The 17,308-nt window shown below is 46.7% G+C and overlaps 1 protein-coding gene across 1 annotated transcript; it reads right to left on the bottom strand.

Annotated features, from left to right (window-relative positions):
• Nucleotides 1–236: 236 nt before the first annotated feature.
• NUP50 (nucleoporin 50) lies at nucleotides 237–16,595 on the bottom strand. The gene is made up of 8 exons (XM_071551491.1): nucleotides 16,336–16,595; nucleotides 13,695–13,775; nucleotides 12,715–12,798; nucleotides 10,688–10,883; nucleotides 8,413–8,991; nucleotides 7,024–7,099; nucleotides 5,988–6,106; nucleotides 237–3,979 (listed from the first exon to the last, which is right to left on the bottom strand). The coding sequence occupies exons 2-8, from the start codon at nucleotides 13,761–13,763 to the stop codon at nucleotides 3,777–3,779; spliced, it is 1,326 nt and encodes a 441-aa protein (XP_071407592.1). The 5' UTR covers nucleotides 13,764–13,775; nucleotides 16,336–16,595; the 3' UTR covers nucleotides 237–3,776.
• Nucleotides 16,596–17,308: the final 713 nt, after the last annotated feature.

Genomic DNA, 17,308 nt, shown 5'->3' with positions numbered 1-17,308 from the left:
GTTTAGACAAAAGATTTTGTGCTGTGTCATGTCAGCTGTGCTCTAAGGTGGTAAACCAAAGTCACACCTTTCCCTCAGAGGTTCTGATCCAGGTTTTGGAGTGAGGAAGGGCCAGGGCAGGATATTCCTTCTTTTAGCAGCAGGATTTTCCAGGCAGGAGTTCACCTGACAGCAACAGGTTGTACCATTCATTGAGTGTTATACACTCAAAATGAAAGTGATTCACACAAGACAAATGAATCTCCCATTCATTTATTCACATTTTCCAAGGATTTTTGTACAGGTCCTCAGTGTATCATAACTAATGAAAACATTGATACAATTTATGTAAAACTTAAGCATCCACTGAAAAATTCAGAGCATCTTGAAATCTATTAACAACTAACAAATCACATTCAGCATTTTAATTGGATTTAGACTAGTTCATGCCTCTTTAAATTGTTTAATGTCAGTTAATTTCTGCACACAGGCACCAGCTACAAAATTTTCTCAAATGCAAATAAGTTAAGGCATCAGAAAGGAAGTCTTTAATGACATTTTAAATGTTACAGTGCTGCAAAGGGAGCTGAGCTACAGTTTGTAATAGCAAAGCAAACCTCGTGATTGGTTTATGTTTTACAACATGTTCATTTGAACTGTAAATTTAACATCAAACAAAAGGAATTACAAGAACACATTGCTTTGCTCCCAAATATATAAATTTAACAAACAAAAAAAATCCTTGCATATTGCAATTTACTATTTTCAAATAAAATTCAAACCAATTGTAATAATCCTCCCTTAGAGAAGATTCTTAGAATTAAAAAGCAGAGATCTTGATTTTTCTGAGTGAGGAGGTGAGAGGGAAAGATTTCCAAGCAGCTGAAACTTCAAAATTAGAGTAGCAGGAGGAATGTATGATCCCTAAGACACTCCAACACCTACAAATAGCAAAGGCATTAAAGCACATGAGGGCAGAATCTTGCATCTTTAACATCAAGTGACTGATATCCAGCTCTTAATTACATCAAGTATCTACCAGGATATAGGAATGGCTCCTGGAGTTGGAATTCTGATCAAAATTCCTTCTTGGATAGCATGAGCCACTTTGTTATGAAGGCATTAGTATATTGATGTCCATGCTCTACACTAACATTTGGTTTTAACTCATTTTAAGCCTTTATTTCTATGTCATAATCTCTGACCTTTTACAGCTTTGTGTATTTTAATATTTAACTAGAAACTGGAGCATTATCAAAAATTCCTTTTTTCTCCCAGTGCTGGAGAAGGGCTGTGCTTTAGACCTGAGCACCAGGGGAAAAGTGTGTGACTTCCTGCTTTGTAATCCAGATAATGGCAGGGTCACCAGGAACTGATGTTGATTAAACTCTGATTTGCAGTAAAATTCCTCCCTGTTCTTTTAGGGGCAACTTTTCCCATTTAAAACATTTAGAATTGTGTGTTTATGCATATATTTGACATGCTAATGAAGACTGGCTTTCCTGATACAATACATACACTAAAGAGTTCAGGTGTCTCATCTCAGGCTGTCCTACAGCTAAAAGGAGATATGACTTGCTGTTGTGACTACACTAAGGTTTAATTTTTCCAACACAATTTATTGTACTTATTTTTCCTTACACTCTGTGCTCCCCCTTGGCAAAGACCAGAGCTGCAGGGTCAGAATTGGGCACATCTGTGTATGCCAAGCCCCACAGCTGCCCCACTTGAGGCACAGCACGAGGAAGGAAAGGCAAGCTCAGTGTGTTGGTCCACAGTTCCCTGGATGAAGGAGCAGCTCCTTATCCATGAGCTTTTGGAAGCAAAGACACACAAGGCAGAGCCCATGGACACGGAGCTGCTCTCCATGGGAGTGCACAGGCAGAGCTCTGCTCTGGGAACCCTCCTGTGTACCAGGACAGCACTCAGCAGACCAATGCCAACTGCCCTGAGCCCATGGAGCTGAGCCCTGAGCTGGCAGGTCCTCTTCTGCTTTCCATTCTCACACCATTGGCATACACCCCTCAGCCTGGGGCCTCCAGTGCAGGTAGCAGCGGAATTTATCTTTTAAAAAAGCATCTGATTTTGAGGAAAGCAATGTCACTGACTTTTCATGGTTTAAGTACTGAGCCAGATGCAAAAAGAAACCCCCAAAGGCACCAGTTTATATTTCAAACAGTATCTGAAATGGCATCTAAGCTTCCTTTACAATTCAGTGTTAAAAATGCAGCTCTATAGGCAAGTGGAGCTGAAACTTGAACAAAGGCCTTTGTTTCTGAACTTTGGTCAAGAGGGCTATAGATCCTATCAAGTTTTTCCTCCTTTCAGCCAAGAGGGAAAAAGAAGGCCATAACCTGAATTGTGCAGTAAATTAGGCCCAGAGGCAGCTGTTGTCCCCCAGAGCAGGGGAACAGGTGAGATGTGCTGCATCTCAGCAAATGGTGCTGCTCCTTTCTCCCTGCCCTCAGGATGCCACTGTGGTGGGTTTCCAGGTTCTCTGTGGAAATTTTTTTAAGGAAGGGGGTTTTTCTTTTGTGACACATTAGCCAGAGGCAGGATGGCATGTTTGTTCCATCTTCCAGAGCTGGTCCACAGAGTAGTTCAAGTTTAATATTAACACTGAGCTCTCAGAGAGGTCCCAGAATTGGAGGGGAAGTAGAAAAACAACTAGAGAAGGAGTTTCCAGCAAACAAGATTTGCAAAAGAAAAGGATTAAACCACCAAACAGAATGTGATATAATGTTGAGATGGAAACCAAGACCAGAACGAATGTTCTGATCCACAAGTTATTGCCCACATGGTTAATTTTAACACAGCTGAAAACTAAGTTTTAGATGAACCCAGCACTTCCTTCGTGCAACAGAAAGCTTGTCCTCAGGCTGCATGTTGCTGCTGTACTCAGTGCAGTGCAGCAAGGAAGGGCAGAGGCAACACACAGCTCTGCAAACCCCTCAGGTTTGGTTGTGGGAAGAGCTCTGCTCAGCAAAGTACCAGCAGCAGGACAAGTACAAGACAGCTCTGCCGGGGCCAGGCTGCAGGTGTGGCCCAGGGATGAAGAACAAACCCCTTGGAGGTACCACAGGGGGGTGCAGCCCTTGGGCTGTGCTGTGTCAGCAGCCAGGGGATGCTGGGGTGGTCCCAGGTAAACTCTTCCAGTTGTCTGCTTCTACTATTGCACATCATTAGCTTGTTGCTACAGTAAGGACAGAACTGACAGTTCTTCTCTAGCAAACCACTGTCACCAGGACTACACAACCGCATTTTTTGTCTCCATCTACAGTCTCTTGAGTCCCAGAAGCAAGTGCGTCTGCAGATCAGACAGTACAGATCATCACTGGTGAGGTGCTGTGCTCTCACCCAGTCAAACCAGACCAATCAAAGGTAAAAATCTGGAGTCTACAAACAGTTTCAACAGGTAAACTTGAACATCCTCCCTTCTGAAAGAGGAGGTTGCATGGCATCAGTCTGTGAGGAAGCTCTGGTACCGTGCTCTTGTACTTGGAGTTCAGTCCATTTGGTGGCCGGTGCTAAAACATGCCTGAATTTACATCCATGTGCTTTATCCAGAAGAGGTCCTGCATTTAGATACTGAAAAATGAGGGAGCACAGTCCAACACTTGTGTTCTAGTAAAGCTTTTATTAGCTAGTTTAGCTTTTCCTCACATAATATTTTCCAGAATTCCTGTAACAGTTCTTACTACCAGAGTAAAGAGTTAAATGTTCAAGTGAAGTTAGGGAAGGAAAAAAGAGCAGCAGCAGTTTGGCAATAATTCCTCAAATCACTGACTGCAACTTATTTAAGCCTCCTTTTTCTCCAGTAAGATTTTGTGCAATTCATCTGCATCCTCACTTGTTTTCACCCTTATTAACATGGTGACAGGAACAGTTGGGTTCTTCTCGTCGATTGGTGGATTAGGGACACAAACTATGAGCACGTTGTTTTTCCCTGTTTTTGTGCATGGCATCTTAGGTGGAATTAGGACATTCAACAGTATGTTTCCTGCATGTGAGGAGGGGAAAAAATTACCATTAGCCATTTTCCAGCTTTTCCTGCAATACAATGTTAGTACAGGTACTAAAGAGGGATTTAAGATGGTTTGGAAGGAGGCAGTTCACAAACAACATGTTTGTTTTATTCTTCTAAGCATCTGCTAGGGCCATTATTCTCAGATTTCTTTCCTCACTAGGAAAGGAAATTGCTGAAAATTCTGTGCCCTCCTTTTTTAAAGGGAGGAGCCTGAAGAATACCAAGTGGTGGTGGGGACAGGCAGGAGAAGGGGAGAAGCAGCAAGTTAGGAATCCAGTCCCAGTGCGCAGGTTATGCCCAGCTGATCATTCTGAGCATCAGCTGCAGTTCAGAAGCAGAAACAAAAGGTTAGTTCTGGTGCAGACAGACATGTTAATGTGAAACTGGGCACACCAGGGTGCAGTGAGTCCTGTGTTACCTGAAATCCTGCCCAGAGCTGGTGGGGGCTGTGCCAGGTCACTGCTACAGCTCTGGGTCAGCCTGTTAAACCACACAGGGATTTACCAGGGAGTTAAGGGAGTAGTGAGTGGGGCAGCTCTGGGATGGTTAGTGGGTACTGAACAGCAGCAAACAGAGTCCAGCCTGGTTCCAGAGGAGACACACACGTTCATAGACCTGGGCAATAGCTCAGAACATGGCAGCAGTGTTTAGGGGAAAGTCAGTCTTCGCCTCCCTTTCCAGTTCCGCTTTTCAACACAGTGAGATTTTAGGAAAGGAATACAGCACTGTGTGAAGACAGCAAAAAGGAAAGTGTGCATCACTATGACTGCAGCAGCACCTAGAAACCCATGCCTGGAGTCACCAAGCTCAAATGTCTTCGTGTGTGAGCTGGAGAAAAAGGAAACACTTCATAAAACACGGCTGGGGGTGAAGGCAGAGGAGCTGAGAGTGGCCCCTGGCCTGCAGTGCAGCCTGGCTTTAGTCCTCAGTGTTCTACATCCATTCCAGATACTCAGTTTTATGGAAGTTGGACCTTAAGCCATGCCTCAAGGCCACTCTTGGCAGGGATGGAGAAAAGCTTGTAGAAAAAGGAGGGGAAGAATTCCCGGGCACAGAGTGGCTGGAGAGCAGCCAGGCAGAAAGGGACCTTGGAGTACTAATTGACAGGAAGCTCAACATGAGTCAACAGTGTGCCCAGGTGGCCAAGAAGGCCAATGGGATCCTGTCCTGTATCAAAAATAGCGTGACCAGCAGGACCAGGGAAGTGATCCTTCCCCTGTACTCTGCATTGGTGAGGCCACACCTTGAGTACTGTGTTCAGTTCTGGGCCCCTCAGTTCAGAAAGGATATTGAGGTGCTGGAGCGGGTCCAGAGAAGAGCAACAAGGCTGGTGAAGGGACTGGAGCACAAGTCCTATGGGGAGAGGCTGAGGGAGCTGGGGTTGTTTAGCCTGGAGAAGAGGAGGCTCAGAGGTGACCTCATCACTGTCTATAACTACCTGAAGGGAAGTTATAGCCAGGTGGGGGCTGGTGTCTTCTCCCAGGCACTCAGCAATAGGACAAGGGGGCACGGGCTTAAGCTCTGCCAGGGGAAATTTAAGTTGGATATCAGAAAAAAATTCTTTCCAGAGAGAGTAATCAGGCATTGGAATGGGCTGCCCGGAGAGGTGGTGGATTCACTATCCCTAGAGATTTTTAAACACAAATTGGATGTGGCGCTGGGTGTCATGATCTAGTAAATGAGCTAGAGTTGGACCAAGGGTTGGACTCGATGATCTTGGAGGTCTTTTCCAACCCAATCGATTCTATGATTCAAACATACACCATAACCTTTTATTCCTTGCACAGCTTCATGTGCTCTGTCTTGTAATGCTCAGTAGAGGCATCCAAGTCCTTGTTCAATACTTGAAATTACTCAGAGAAAACAAAAGTAGAAAGGTTTTCACTGACTGTGTCTGTTAATGCTGTGCAACCACAAAAATATCCTACTGCTTTTCAAGGAATTTCACATCCAGGCTGGCTACTGGGAGCAATGTGCTTACCTAAATTGGTATCTGCTCGGACTAGGAGTTGGGTTTTTTTGTTTCCTGCTGGTTTTAAATGTAATGTTCCTACCCCCTTTTCTTTAAATTCATTATCCTTTTTGTAGAATAGTTTGCACCTGTGGAAACAGAAAACAAAACCCTTGTTAGTGGAGATTAGAGACATAACAATATCTCCCAACTACAGGCACCCCATCTGACTCACAGTAACAATAACCAGGAGTTAACATGACATCAGATAACTTTTGTTCTTCTTGACCTTGTTACTATAACAGAGGTCACTTGCAGTTCAAAGAGAAAAGTAATTGTTTCTTTCAGTACTGAAATGACCAAGGTGTTACTTTCAGGGAAAAGTGAAGTGCAGAGCAAGCTGTACTCAGGGTCCATGAGGAGCAGTAGGTGGAAGCTACTTTAAAAAACACAAACTGCAAAGCCAGAAGAACTTGCTGTATCATTCTGAAGGTAAAGTAGGACTTCTGTGTACAATTTATAAATATTTTTTAAGTGAGGCTCTAATAACCTAGTAAAACCATTCTTAATAAATTAGCACACACCTTCTCTCAGACAAAGGTAATGGTTTTTTTGTAGCAGGACAAATTCTGTGCTGTCAATTACCTGAACTACTAAACATGCCTTGCAAATCTGCTTCTAGTAGAGCTGGTCTCATTTTCAGCTTAAGGCACAACTTGTTCACTCCTTCATACAACAGTCAGCATTTTCCAGCCTTATTTTAAGCTGTACAAATAGCTGAGCAGTTGTTGGAGTTTCCAGCAGCACAGTATGAGATGTTTGTGGTAGCCCTGTAATTTAAACTTAACAAAACCTGAAGGCAGAAACATCTTCACTTGTGAAAAACTGCAGAACACAAACTGTTAGTGTTATGTTGATACAGAAGTTTTACAAGATATTACACATATTAATAAGCTTCCTAACAAGCTTTATTAATTAGAAAGACAAGAACATGTCATTAACCTTGCACTGCAGTGGTGAAGAACAGCAATATGCAGGTATGAATTCTATTTTCCAAGTTACTTACTTCTTTGAGTAGAAAGCATCATCCTCCTTTATTTCATGAACAATGACTTTTGGTGGCTCTTCTTCCTCCTCTTCTCCTTCAAACAGAAAGTTTTAATTTGTTAATGTGGTGAGCACAGAGCCTGGAGGGTGTTTTTGGGATTTAGAGCTCCCTTGTGCACACCATGTTTGACATGTCTATGTGGGGCCTGTCATTGACTGCCAGGGTGCATTTCAGTCCCTCTGGAATCTGCAGCAGCTCCAGATAGAGAAAAAAGTGATACTTGCTTTTTGTTCAGCCCCTCAAACAACTCTGTCCTCATCTTCAGGTTAAGTGGGGTGAAAATACCCAACCCCAAAAATAGAAAGCTTAATAAGTCAAAACCTTCTGGTGTAACAGAAAACAGTTTTCACATTTCAATGAATGTGCTCTACAGATTCAAGTAAAGCACAATAAACATTTTAACAGCCAGATTTAACTTTTTTACCAGGGGAATCTCTTGCTAAAGCTACTGGGAAAAGCAGAGGGATTGAAATGTCCTGCAGTCTCAACCAGCTGCTTTAAATGCCATCTTTTCAAGTCCTGTCTTCAGGTAAGAAATTATATTCTGTTTTAGAAAGTGTGTGTGTGTGGCTCAGCTTCGCGAACGAAGATTTGGGAAGGTGTGCCCTTCCAGCCTGCGCAGTGGATTTTAGGTGAGGCTCAGCGTGCGCAGAACTGGCCCCACCATTTAAGTCCTGAGGTTCATCTGCCACGGCCGAGCGAGCTTGGACAGTGCCAGTGAAGTCCTCAGGACTAGAACCTACAGCCCCCGGCATTTCCCAGGAGGTTTCCCATCCAAGTACTAATCCGGGGCTGACCCTGCTTAGCTTCCGAGATCTGACGGGATCGGAGGTCAGGGAGGCATTTAACTGCCCTTTAAGAAAGTGTAAATCTGACAGAAATACATAGGTTTTGATAGGAAAATACTTTTCATCTTGCTTAAACTGTGTGCAAGGCTGGGACTTGCACATTACTGATGTAGGTCTGCGTTTCAAATCGAAGAACAATTCTGATCTCAGAGGCACAGAATACAGAGTATCTGAGCTTAGAAGGACCCACAGGGATCAAGTCCAGCCCCTGGCCCTGCACAGACACCCCCAACAATCCCACTCTGTCCCTAAGAATGTTGTCCAGACACTCCTGGAGCTCTGGCAGTCTTGGGGCCGTGCCCACTGCCCTGGGGAGCCTGGTCAGTGCCCACCACCCTCTAGGGAAGAGCCTTTTCCCTGAGATCCCCAACCTCCCTGGCACAGCTCTATGCCGTGGTCTCCTCCAACTTCCTATTCCTGCATCTTTGCAGTATCCTTAAGTGACACCCACTCCCAGCTCCCCATTAGAGTAACTGTAACAGAAGTAAAGAGAATTTACCTTTCTCATCGGTATTGCCGCTTTCTGCCTGAGCTTCCACCAAACTGGCAGGTGCTGCAATGACAGACTTGGCCTGGGTGGTGTCCTTGCCAAACAAGCCCGAACTCCCGGGAGCAAAGGAGAAACCACTGAGTGTTCCTGAGCCCAGGGTGCCCAGGGCAGGGCTGTCACTGCTCCTGCCAAAGTTAAAGGACACGACGGGTGCCGCTGCCAGGGCCGGGGCTCTCCTGTCGGCTGCAGCCTCGGGCTGTGTGTCGGTGGCATCCTGCCCTTTGCCACCGGCCAGCAGGAAGCCTTTGGAGCCCCCGTGGGGCACGAGGCTGGGCGCGGGCTCGCTGTCGGCACTGCTGTCCCTGCCGTGCTGCCGCTCGATGCCCGCCAGGTACCGCTCGTAGTCCCGGAAGATGGGGCTGAGGTCGCACAGGGGGTTGCAGTTGACGTGCTTGACGATCCAGTCGCGCACGGAGCAGTTCAGCGCTGCCAGCTGCCGGTGGTATGTGCGGCTGCCACCCTCGCTGCCACCGTTGGCCTTTGACTCGGCACACGCGGTGCCGCTGGGGCCGTTGGGCACTGGGGATCCTGGGCCGAGAGAGAGGTGGCTGAGAACGTGTTCTACCCCAGAAAACACATGCTCTGAAAAGCCCAACTAACGTTTTCAGTATTTATCAAGTCACTCCTCCCTATTCAGTTATGCTCCTTCTTTTGGGCCACAGAATGTGCCCACTCATAAGGGACACACAGGAACCATCCAGTCTAACCCTCAGCACTGCCCAGGACCATCCCCAGAGTCACATCCTGTGTCCCAGAGCATCATCCCAACGCTCCTGGAGCTCTGGCAGCCTTGGGGCTGTGCCCACTGCCCTGGGGAGCCTGGTCAGTGCCCACCATCCTCTGGGGGAAGGACCTTTTCCTGAGATCCATCCCAACCTCCCTGGCACAGCTCCATGCTGTGGTCTCCTCCACCTCCCTATTCCTGCATCTTTGCAGTATCCTGAAGTGACACCTACTCACAGCTCACCATTAGAGTAACTGTAACAGAAGTAAAGAGAAGTCCAGCCCCTGGCCCTGCACAGACACCCCAACAATCCCACTCTGTCCCTAAGAATGTTGTCCAGACACTCCTGGAGCTCTGGCAGCCTTGGGGCCGTGCCCACTGCCCTCTGGGGAAGCGCCTCTTCTTATTTTCCAACCTATCTCAGGAGCACAGAATGCTGTAAGACAGACCCAAGTTTTACGTTTAGAAAAGTAAGTTAGTTCAGGGACAGATAAAGTAAATGGAGCATGCTGGTGAATGAAAAATAAATTTAAAAAAAGTCCAAAGTAACCTTGTACACAACATTAAAAAAATACAAGCTTTACCAAGCTGTAACACTAAATCAAATTTTGACTAAATCAAAATGCTCATTATCTTTTGCTACCTTTGCTTTCAAACACCCTGAGTGCACCAGCCCACAATGCTGCACGCTGTGAGGGGTTTCCATATAAAAAACACAGGCAGCAAACTAAGAAAATCTTCTTTGAATATTTCAGTTTCCCCCAATTTAGTCAAGGTCACTGAAATCGAAGTCACTCTAAAGTTCAAAATTCCACCATTTCTGTTCTATGGCACACTGACTGCAAAATCCTGTGGCAGGGATTGCCTGTGGCTCCTCCATCTCCAGCACAAAGGGACAGAGCTGATGTTCCTCAGGGGCCAAAGTATTTCAAGGGCCTTGAAATATAGGTATAAATGTAACAGATACAGTTCTAGAAAGACTATCTGCAATGTCAGATGTACAGGGGAAAAAGGTTAAGACTTCAGCTATGTAGCACATATTTAGCAAAAATTGCAAAAAAGACAGAAACAAGGCCTTGAAGAAAAAAATAAAATCACACCAGGAAACTACAGTTCTTACTAAGTGCACTATTTCTACTAGCTTTTTTTTTTTAATTCAATTCCAAGAATTGGGACAACTGTTTAACTGGATCATGGTAACAGCTGCTTTATACATTTCAAGGGTGTCTTAGGCCAGTTTCCTCCATTGCCATTTGTGCCCATAAAAGTTGTACTTCTAGTATTAGAGCAAATATAAATTTGGTTCTCACCTCTTAAGACTGCATGCATTTGGTAACTTGTCCCTGCAGCAGTCTAAAATCTTTTTAAGAACTCTTATAAAGAGGAATAAGGTCTCAAAAGCTTCAAAGAGAACTATGGGATGGTCTGAATTTGTTTTTCCCCTAATCAAAAGCAGATTTTATTGATGAATGTGCTTGTATGTGCTTATTTAAAACTCACCAAATGCTGATTGTGTTTCAGGAGTGGTCTTCAAGGTGCCGAAAGGAGGAGTGCTGGAGACACTACTGCTTCCATTAGACAGCCCTTCCAAAGGCTTAATTCCTGCACCATTCCCAAATCCGCTGAAGCTGCCGCCTCCTTTTCCAGAGGGCAACATAAAGCCTTTAAAACCTTTAAAAGCTCCTCCACTTTCAGGCTGGGGAGAGAAGAGAAGAGAGCCAAGCACTTACACCCATCCTCACACAAATCCTCTCCCCACTTGCTATTCCTGCCATCCTGGTTTATGTCCAGAGTGTCATTCCGTGCATTGCTGGGCCAGCTCTGCAGGCACTGAGAGCAGCTTCCCCAGGACACGCTGCTGCCGCCTGGGGAGCACTCAGAGCTTGGGTATGAAAATAACCTGCAGCAAGGAAGTGGATACATGCAAATTGTTCAGAGCAGCAGATGTTTGACCCCCATTCAGACATTCAGAGCATGTTGTTTTCTGTAAATAATTACACAGCACTATATAACTGCAGGTTCATTTTCAGCAATTTTTAGCACTTAAAATCACAATTAGGTGTCTAGCACTTCAAGCCCCTCATCCCAAACAGCCTACTTTCGAGTCACCTATGAAACATTCATGATTTGCCCAAAACATTCCCATGTGACCAATGGGAAAAGCAAAGACAGACTGTCCTCGATCACAAAATGTGTATCTCTCTGCAGCATTTTCATTACCCAGTTCTGAACACTGTCTTTACAACTATATTATTTTATGATATAGTTTCTCACGTGTTTCTAAAAGGTAGTGTGATTAAAATGCAAATAGACACTGCCCTTTTTGGGGCTTTTAAGGTAATGAACTATTACACTGGAAGTGGGCTTCCAGTGTCTCAGGAAAACCATCAAGAGGAGGAGAATTGCTTCTGAGTTTCACCTGCTCTTGCCACTGAAGAAATGGTCAAGCTTATCAATTTTCGGTTGTATTCCATTCTGGCCTTGTGGGCTGCTTTGGCCTCCCTTTGTGTTTTACCTTTTCCAGTGCAGTTTCCTGTCTGTCATTCCCAGGTATTTTTATTCTCTCTCTCTCTGGACATGCCAGTTCAGTGCAGTGTTCTTCAGCACAACACTCTGCTTACTCCATGTAGGAATGTCAGTAAATTTCAAGTTTACCTTTTTTGTAACTATTTCACAGGTTTCTTATGTAACCTCAGCTGTCCTGTCATCTCTCCTGCTTATCAGACTTTGCCCAGCCCACTGCCCTGGTTCTGGCTGGGATAGAGCCAATTTTCTCCCTAGCAGCTGCTCCATGCTGTGGTTTGGATTCAGGAGGAGGTAACACAGGGAGCACTTTGGCGGGGCTGGGCTGGTGCTTTCACAGGGACTAACCTGAAACAAAGGCCAACCTCCTTTCACTTTTCCTTTGCTTACTGCAAAGAGTAGGTGGCACTAAAGCTCTTCAAAGGGAGGGGGGGAAAAAGTAGCAGCACTCTTGACAAAAGATGTGTTTTCATTCTCAGAACAGCTTAATATTTTGGCTTTTACTAATTAAACCTCTGAGACATCCTTCAGCCCTCCAGTATGGGTAACTAGGAATGTTCCATTTCCAGACTTCCATCTCTGCAAATGGAAGTAGAGCAGTTCCAATGCTGGTTTACCCATCTGCAGAGGACACTGTGTCTAAAACACTTCGCTTCCAAAATACTTTTCACTTTACCCTTACCCTTGCCATGGAACAATAAGCCAAAGCTCAGTGGCACATGTGAGCTGGTGAGTGAAATGAGAGCTTTATGCAGCACCACTGCAGGCCTGGGAGGTCAAACCCCGAGCCTGCTGCCCTGTTTGCAGTGCCCCAACCCCAGCTCTGTGCCCAGCCGTGCCCCAATCCCAGCCCCTGTGCCCAGCAGTGCCCCCGACCCATACCCAGTAGTGCCGCAATTCCAGCTCCCATACCCAGCAGTGCCCCAACCCAGCCCAGCAGTGCCCCAGTTCCAGCTCCCATACCCAGCAGTGCCCCAACCCCAGCCCAGCAGTGCCCACAGTACCTCGGAGCCCACGTTGCGGCGCTTGGCCTTTTTGATGGCTCTGTTCTTCAGCACCTCCTCACTGGCCACAGAGAACGTGCCCACCTGCAGGAGGAGGCAGGCGGGAGTCAGCACTGGCATCCTCCAAATGGGAACAGACTGCCCAGATGGGGTTGTGAGCACAACTAACACTGCTTCCTAACGACCAAGGGAAGAGCTAAAGCACAGCCCACCCAAAACCATAGTTGTGATTCTCTTGCCAGTGCCTGAGCTGATACTTGCAAACCTGCTATAAGTCAAACATTAGCAAAGGCAGCTAATGGTTCATTACTACCCTGTAATAAATGAGGGAAAGTTTTCTTATATTCTAACTCCTGGAAGAGTCAGGTTTTTTTCTTATATTTACAGGCCTAAACATTTTGCTTCCATCAGGACAGAAGCAAGCACAGTTTGGTCAGAGACAAACACAAGCTATAAGTAAGTACGAGACACTAAACGTAAAAATCTCTTTTTACCATTAGATGAAACATAATTTGAATGTTTTCCTAATTACTTTGGCTGTGTGGGGACATTCAACTAAAATTTACATAGTTCTGAAATTAACTATTACTGACCCTTAAAAAATCCCACACAAGACATACAGAAAAATTATCTCAAGAAATTAAATCTGCTTTTCTTGTGAATTCAATAAATACCTCTGACACATCTGAAGAGTCCAAAACCACTTCAATAAGCCTGGGCTTTCCTCTAGAAATGTAAAGTTCCTTTTTCCTGAGCTACTGATGTAATTTTAACTCTCAGAAGCTGCTTTGCTATAGTGTCTGCATATACTGAAAGCTTTATTAAAAATAATCTTGTAACATTCACTTCTATAAAATTACCCGTAATTTCTACACTTATAACCAATTTTACTGTAGCTTTTACCCATAAGATGAACAACACATGTCAGTAACCACTCTCCTACCTGCAGGGTGGTGGTGAGGAACTAATGCTTAACTTACCTCCTCAGCTTCATCCTCCTGATCCCAGTTTCGGTCAGTCAGTTCCTTCTCTGCAATTCTCTTGGCCATTTTTCCACACCTCTGTGGGAGGGGAAAAAAAATCACAGAATGAATTGCACAGAAATTAAATTCTAAGCAACAGTGATCTTCAATTTGTGTTCTTGAAAAAAAACAGGAATTGGAGTTAATATAGAAGCAGGTCCAAAGTGGAATAACAGTGAAAGACCAAATGTTGTGGCAACAAAATTCAGCAGCACTTGAGATGAATGTTGTGGGGATCAGCCACATTTGGTTTCAAATCGAAGCAACAACAGGAACAGGCAATTCCATTATGGGGTAAGTTTTCTTTAGCAGCTAAAGAGATGCCTACCAGTCCCATAACTCATGGACCTGTTGCCACTCCCTGTGAAAAACCCCAAAGCTGTGGGGTTTTTCCCCACATTCCATATTCCACTCCCCAGGATCCCCCTGTGAGCAGCAAGAGAAAAGCTGGTTTGTAACATCTAAAATAAGTACTGATGAGGACCTACTGAAGCCACTGGGCAAAAAGCTTGGCTGAGGCTGAGGACAATGCTCTCCTTTAAAAAACACCATTGGTAGACCACTATTAATTTTAAATTTTAAAAATTACAAGCAGATCAGGCCATTTTGCCCCCAAAGGAAAAATAAGGCACATAATGGATTTGAGAGCAATCCCTGTGTCTTGGTTTGAGATAAGCAACTGCCAACCCCCCCAAGCACAGAGAGAAAAGCCTCCCTCCTAACACCAGGGAAAGGGAGGAAAAGAGAGGGGAAAGAAAAAAAAACACTTCAAACTGCATTTATACTAAATCTACATATATTTTTCACAGAAAGAAAGAGACAATTAGAAGAGAGTACAAATATACACTCACACAAGTCTACAACAACAAGTTCCCCACCTCAACTTCTTAACGAACACACAAATTCTACTGTCCTAACTACACATTACTTAAGAAGAAGCTTATTCCCCAGGGAGACAAACCCAAGCAGAAAGGAGAGACCCAGAACAACACATTTTACTTTCCTGAGGTACCCTGTGAGCCAGTGGTGGGCCTGGTCCTCTTCATCCCCCCTGGGACAGCATCGTGCGTCCTCCCAAGAGGAGGGCTGAGAAGCGACTGCCTTAACCACTCCCACACTGGTTCCTACTTCCCTGGAGATGATGTCATAATGTGGTATGGAATACAAAATTACTGGCTAGAAGAGGTCAGCTGTTAGCTCAGCCCAGCTCAAGTCAGCTGACAGCTTCGGCCTAATCCAAACTTCAGAGCCCAAATCTAGGCCCACCTAGATTTACATAACACCCTGTAAACAGCCAGTCATCACTGCTGGTTATCTCTGCCGTGGGAAGGAAAGCCAGCTTTGGGAAGGAATGTCTGAAACAGCAGCACAACTGATCAGCTGTGTCCAGAGCCAAGGAATGGATCCAGGCATGGTGCCTTCCCTCTGACAGGCCTGGCAAGCACTGACACTGCTCCAATTTGACAGGAAAAGGGAGGTTTTTACTAACTATATCTTCTGACACTAGATATGAAAACTTTTAAAAGGAAATATGTTGTTTTGTTGCAACGTACATCTCAAGCAAGCACAAAAATTCAAAGCCTTAAAAAAGAAAACAAACAAACCCTCAGGTTTGTGATTAAGACTTGTTAAGATAAAAAAAAATCCACAAATGGTTGAGTTTCAGAGCCCAAACTGGTAACAATACATGGTTACAGAGCATGTTGTTTAGAGGGTGAGATGGTGTGGAACAGTAAACGCAGTGGCACAGCAGCCTTGTCCTGAATTTTGGTCTGACACACTTCACAAATAAGGTCAGGTTAGTGGGAGATGCTGGAAGTACAGGGACAAACATGGGCTTGTATATTCATATTTCAATGCCCTAATCCACACTGTCCTGAAAGCTGAGGTCCTGCCATGCCCTGCTTTGGGCCCTGGGAGGCTACTTCAATCTAACTCACTGAAATAAAAACAAATAAATATTTTACAGGCATATTTATTTAAATTATTATTTTTATATATAATCTATAATTGTAAAATATAGAACAACATAATGTATTATAGCTAATTTTTAATTTATAATAATATTAGGTTTATAATATTTTACCCAACGTTCTTTCATGTAATATTATATATAATACATTAAGTTTATTACTAATTTTTTACTGTAAATTATTATTTAATTAATTGAGAAAGAGCTCAAAGAACCACAGAATATCCCGAGCCGGAAGGGACCCAAAAGGATCAAATCCAGCCCGGGCCCTGCACAGACACCCCAACAATCCCACCCTGTCCCATCATCCAAACGCTCCTGGAGCTCTGGCAGCCTCGGGGCCGTGCCCACTGCCCTGGGGAGCCTGGTCAGTGTCCACCACCCTCTGGGGGAAGAGCCTTTCCCCGTTTCCCTCCCGCCCGCGCTGGTTTCCCGGCTGTTCCCGGCGGGGCAGCCCTGGGGGCGCTGTGGGGGAAGCGGAAGCGGGACGGGCACCGCGCTGCCCGTTCCGCCCGGCCCGGCCATCCCAGCCAAGCCCCTCCATCCCGGCCCCCCTCCCGGCCCGGCCCGTCCATCCTGATCCGGCCCCTCCATCCCGGCCTGTCCATCCCGGCCCGTGGCGCTCACCGGCTCGGGCGGGCGCTTCTCCCGCGTCGGGGCCGGCGCTGCGGCGGGAGGAATGCGGGGTGTGCTGGCAGGCTGCGCGGGATCGGGGCGCGCTCAGCATGCCCCGCGGTGTCCCGGCGCTGTCCCCAGCTGCCCCCGCGCTGTCCCCGCACCGTCCCCAAGGGGTCCGGGGCTCGTTGGGGTTCCAACCGCGTCCGCCTCCGTCCCGCGCCCGCCCGCACCGCGCGTGCGCGCGCCGGGGAACGGGATGTGGGGCCGCGCTTCAGTTCCGGGGCGGGGCGAGGCGGGCCTTTCCGGGGCGGCCCGGCCTGGCTGGGATTGGCCCGGCAGGGCTGAGATTGGCCCGGCAGGGCTGCGATTGGCCCGGCAGGGCTGCGATTGGCCCGGCAGGGCTGCGATTGGCCCGTCCTGGCTGGGATTGGCCCGGCCTGGCTGGGATTGGTCCGGCAGGGCTGGGATTGGCCCATCCTGGCTGGGATTGGCCCATCCTGGCTGGGATTGGCCCGGTTTGGCTGGGATTGGCTCGGCCTGTCTGGGATTGGCTCGGCCTGGCTGGGACTGTGCCGGCAGGGCTGGGATTGGCTCGGTCTGGCTGGGATTGGCCTGGCAGGGCTGGGATTGGCCTGGGACCGCTGGGATTGGCCCGGCCTGGTTGGGATTGGCCCGGCAGGGCTGGGACTGGCCCTTCCTGGCTGGGATTGGCCCGGCTCGGCTGGGATTGGCCCGGCAGGGCTGGGATTGTCTCGGCCTGGCTGGGACTGTGCCGGGAGGGCTGGGATTGGCTTGGCCTGTCTGGGATTGGCTCATCCTGGCTGGGATTGGCCCGGCTCGGCTGGGATTGGCTCGGCCTGCCTGGGATTGGCTTGGCCTGGCTGGGACTGTGCCGACAGGGCTGGGATTGGTTTGGCCTGGATGGGATTGGCCCGGCCTGGTTGGGATTGGCCTGGGACCGCTGGGATTGGCCCGGCCTGGT

This window comes from Pithys albifrons, chromosome 3 (assembly GCF_047495875.1).
Source record: "Pithys albifrons albifrons isolate INPA30051 chromosome 3, PitAlb_v1, whole genome shotgun sequence".
In the NCBI taxonomy this organism is placed as follows: domain Eukaryota; kingdom Metazoa; phylum Chordata; class Aves; order Passeriformes; family Thamnophilidae; genus Pithys; species Pithys albifrons.
This window is presented reverse-complemented; position numbering and strand designations above follow the sequence as displayed.

Excerpts from the sequence above, each read along its gene's own strand:
- NUP50 (XM_071551491.1), bottom strand. The coding sequence starts at position 13,763 with ATGGCCAAGAGAATTGCAGAGAAGGAACTGACTGACCGAAACTGGGAT. Across the intron at positions 12,799-13,694 it reads AGGAGGATGAAGCTGAGGAG|GTGGGCACGTTCTCTGTGGC; the intron begins GTAAGTTAAGCA and ends CTCCTCCTGCAG. Across the intron at positions 10,884-12,714 it reads GCCGCAACGTGGGCTCCGAG|CCTGAAAGTGGAGGAGCTTT; the intron begins GTACTGTGGGCA and ends TTCTCTCCCCAG.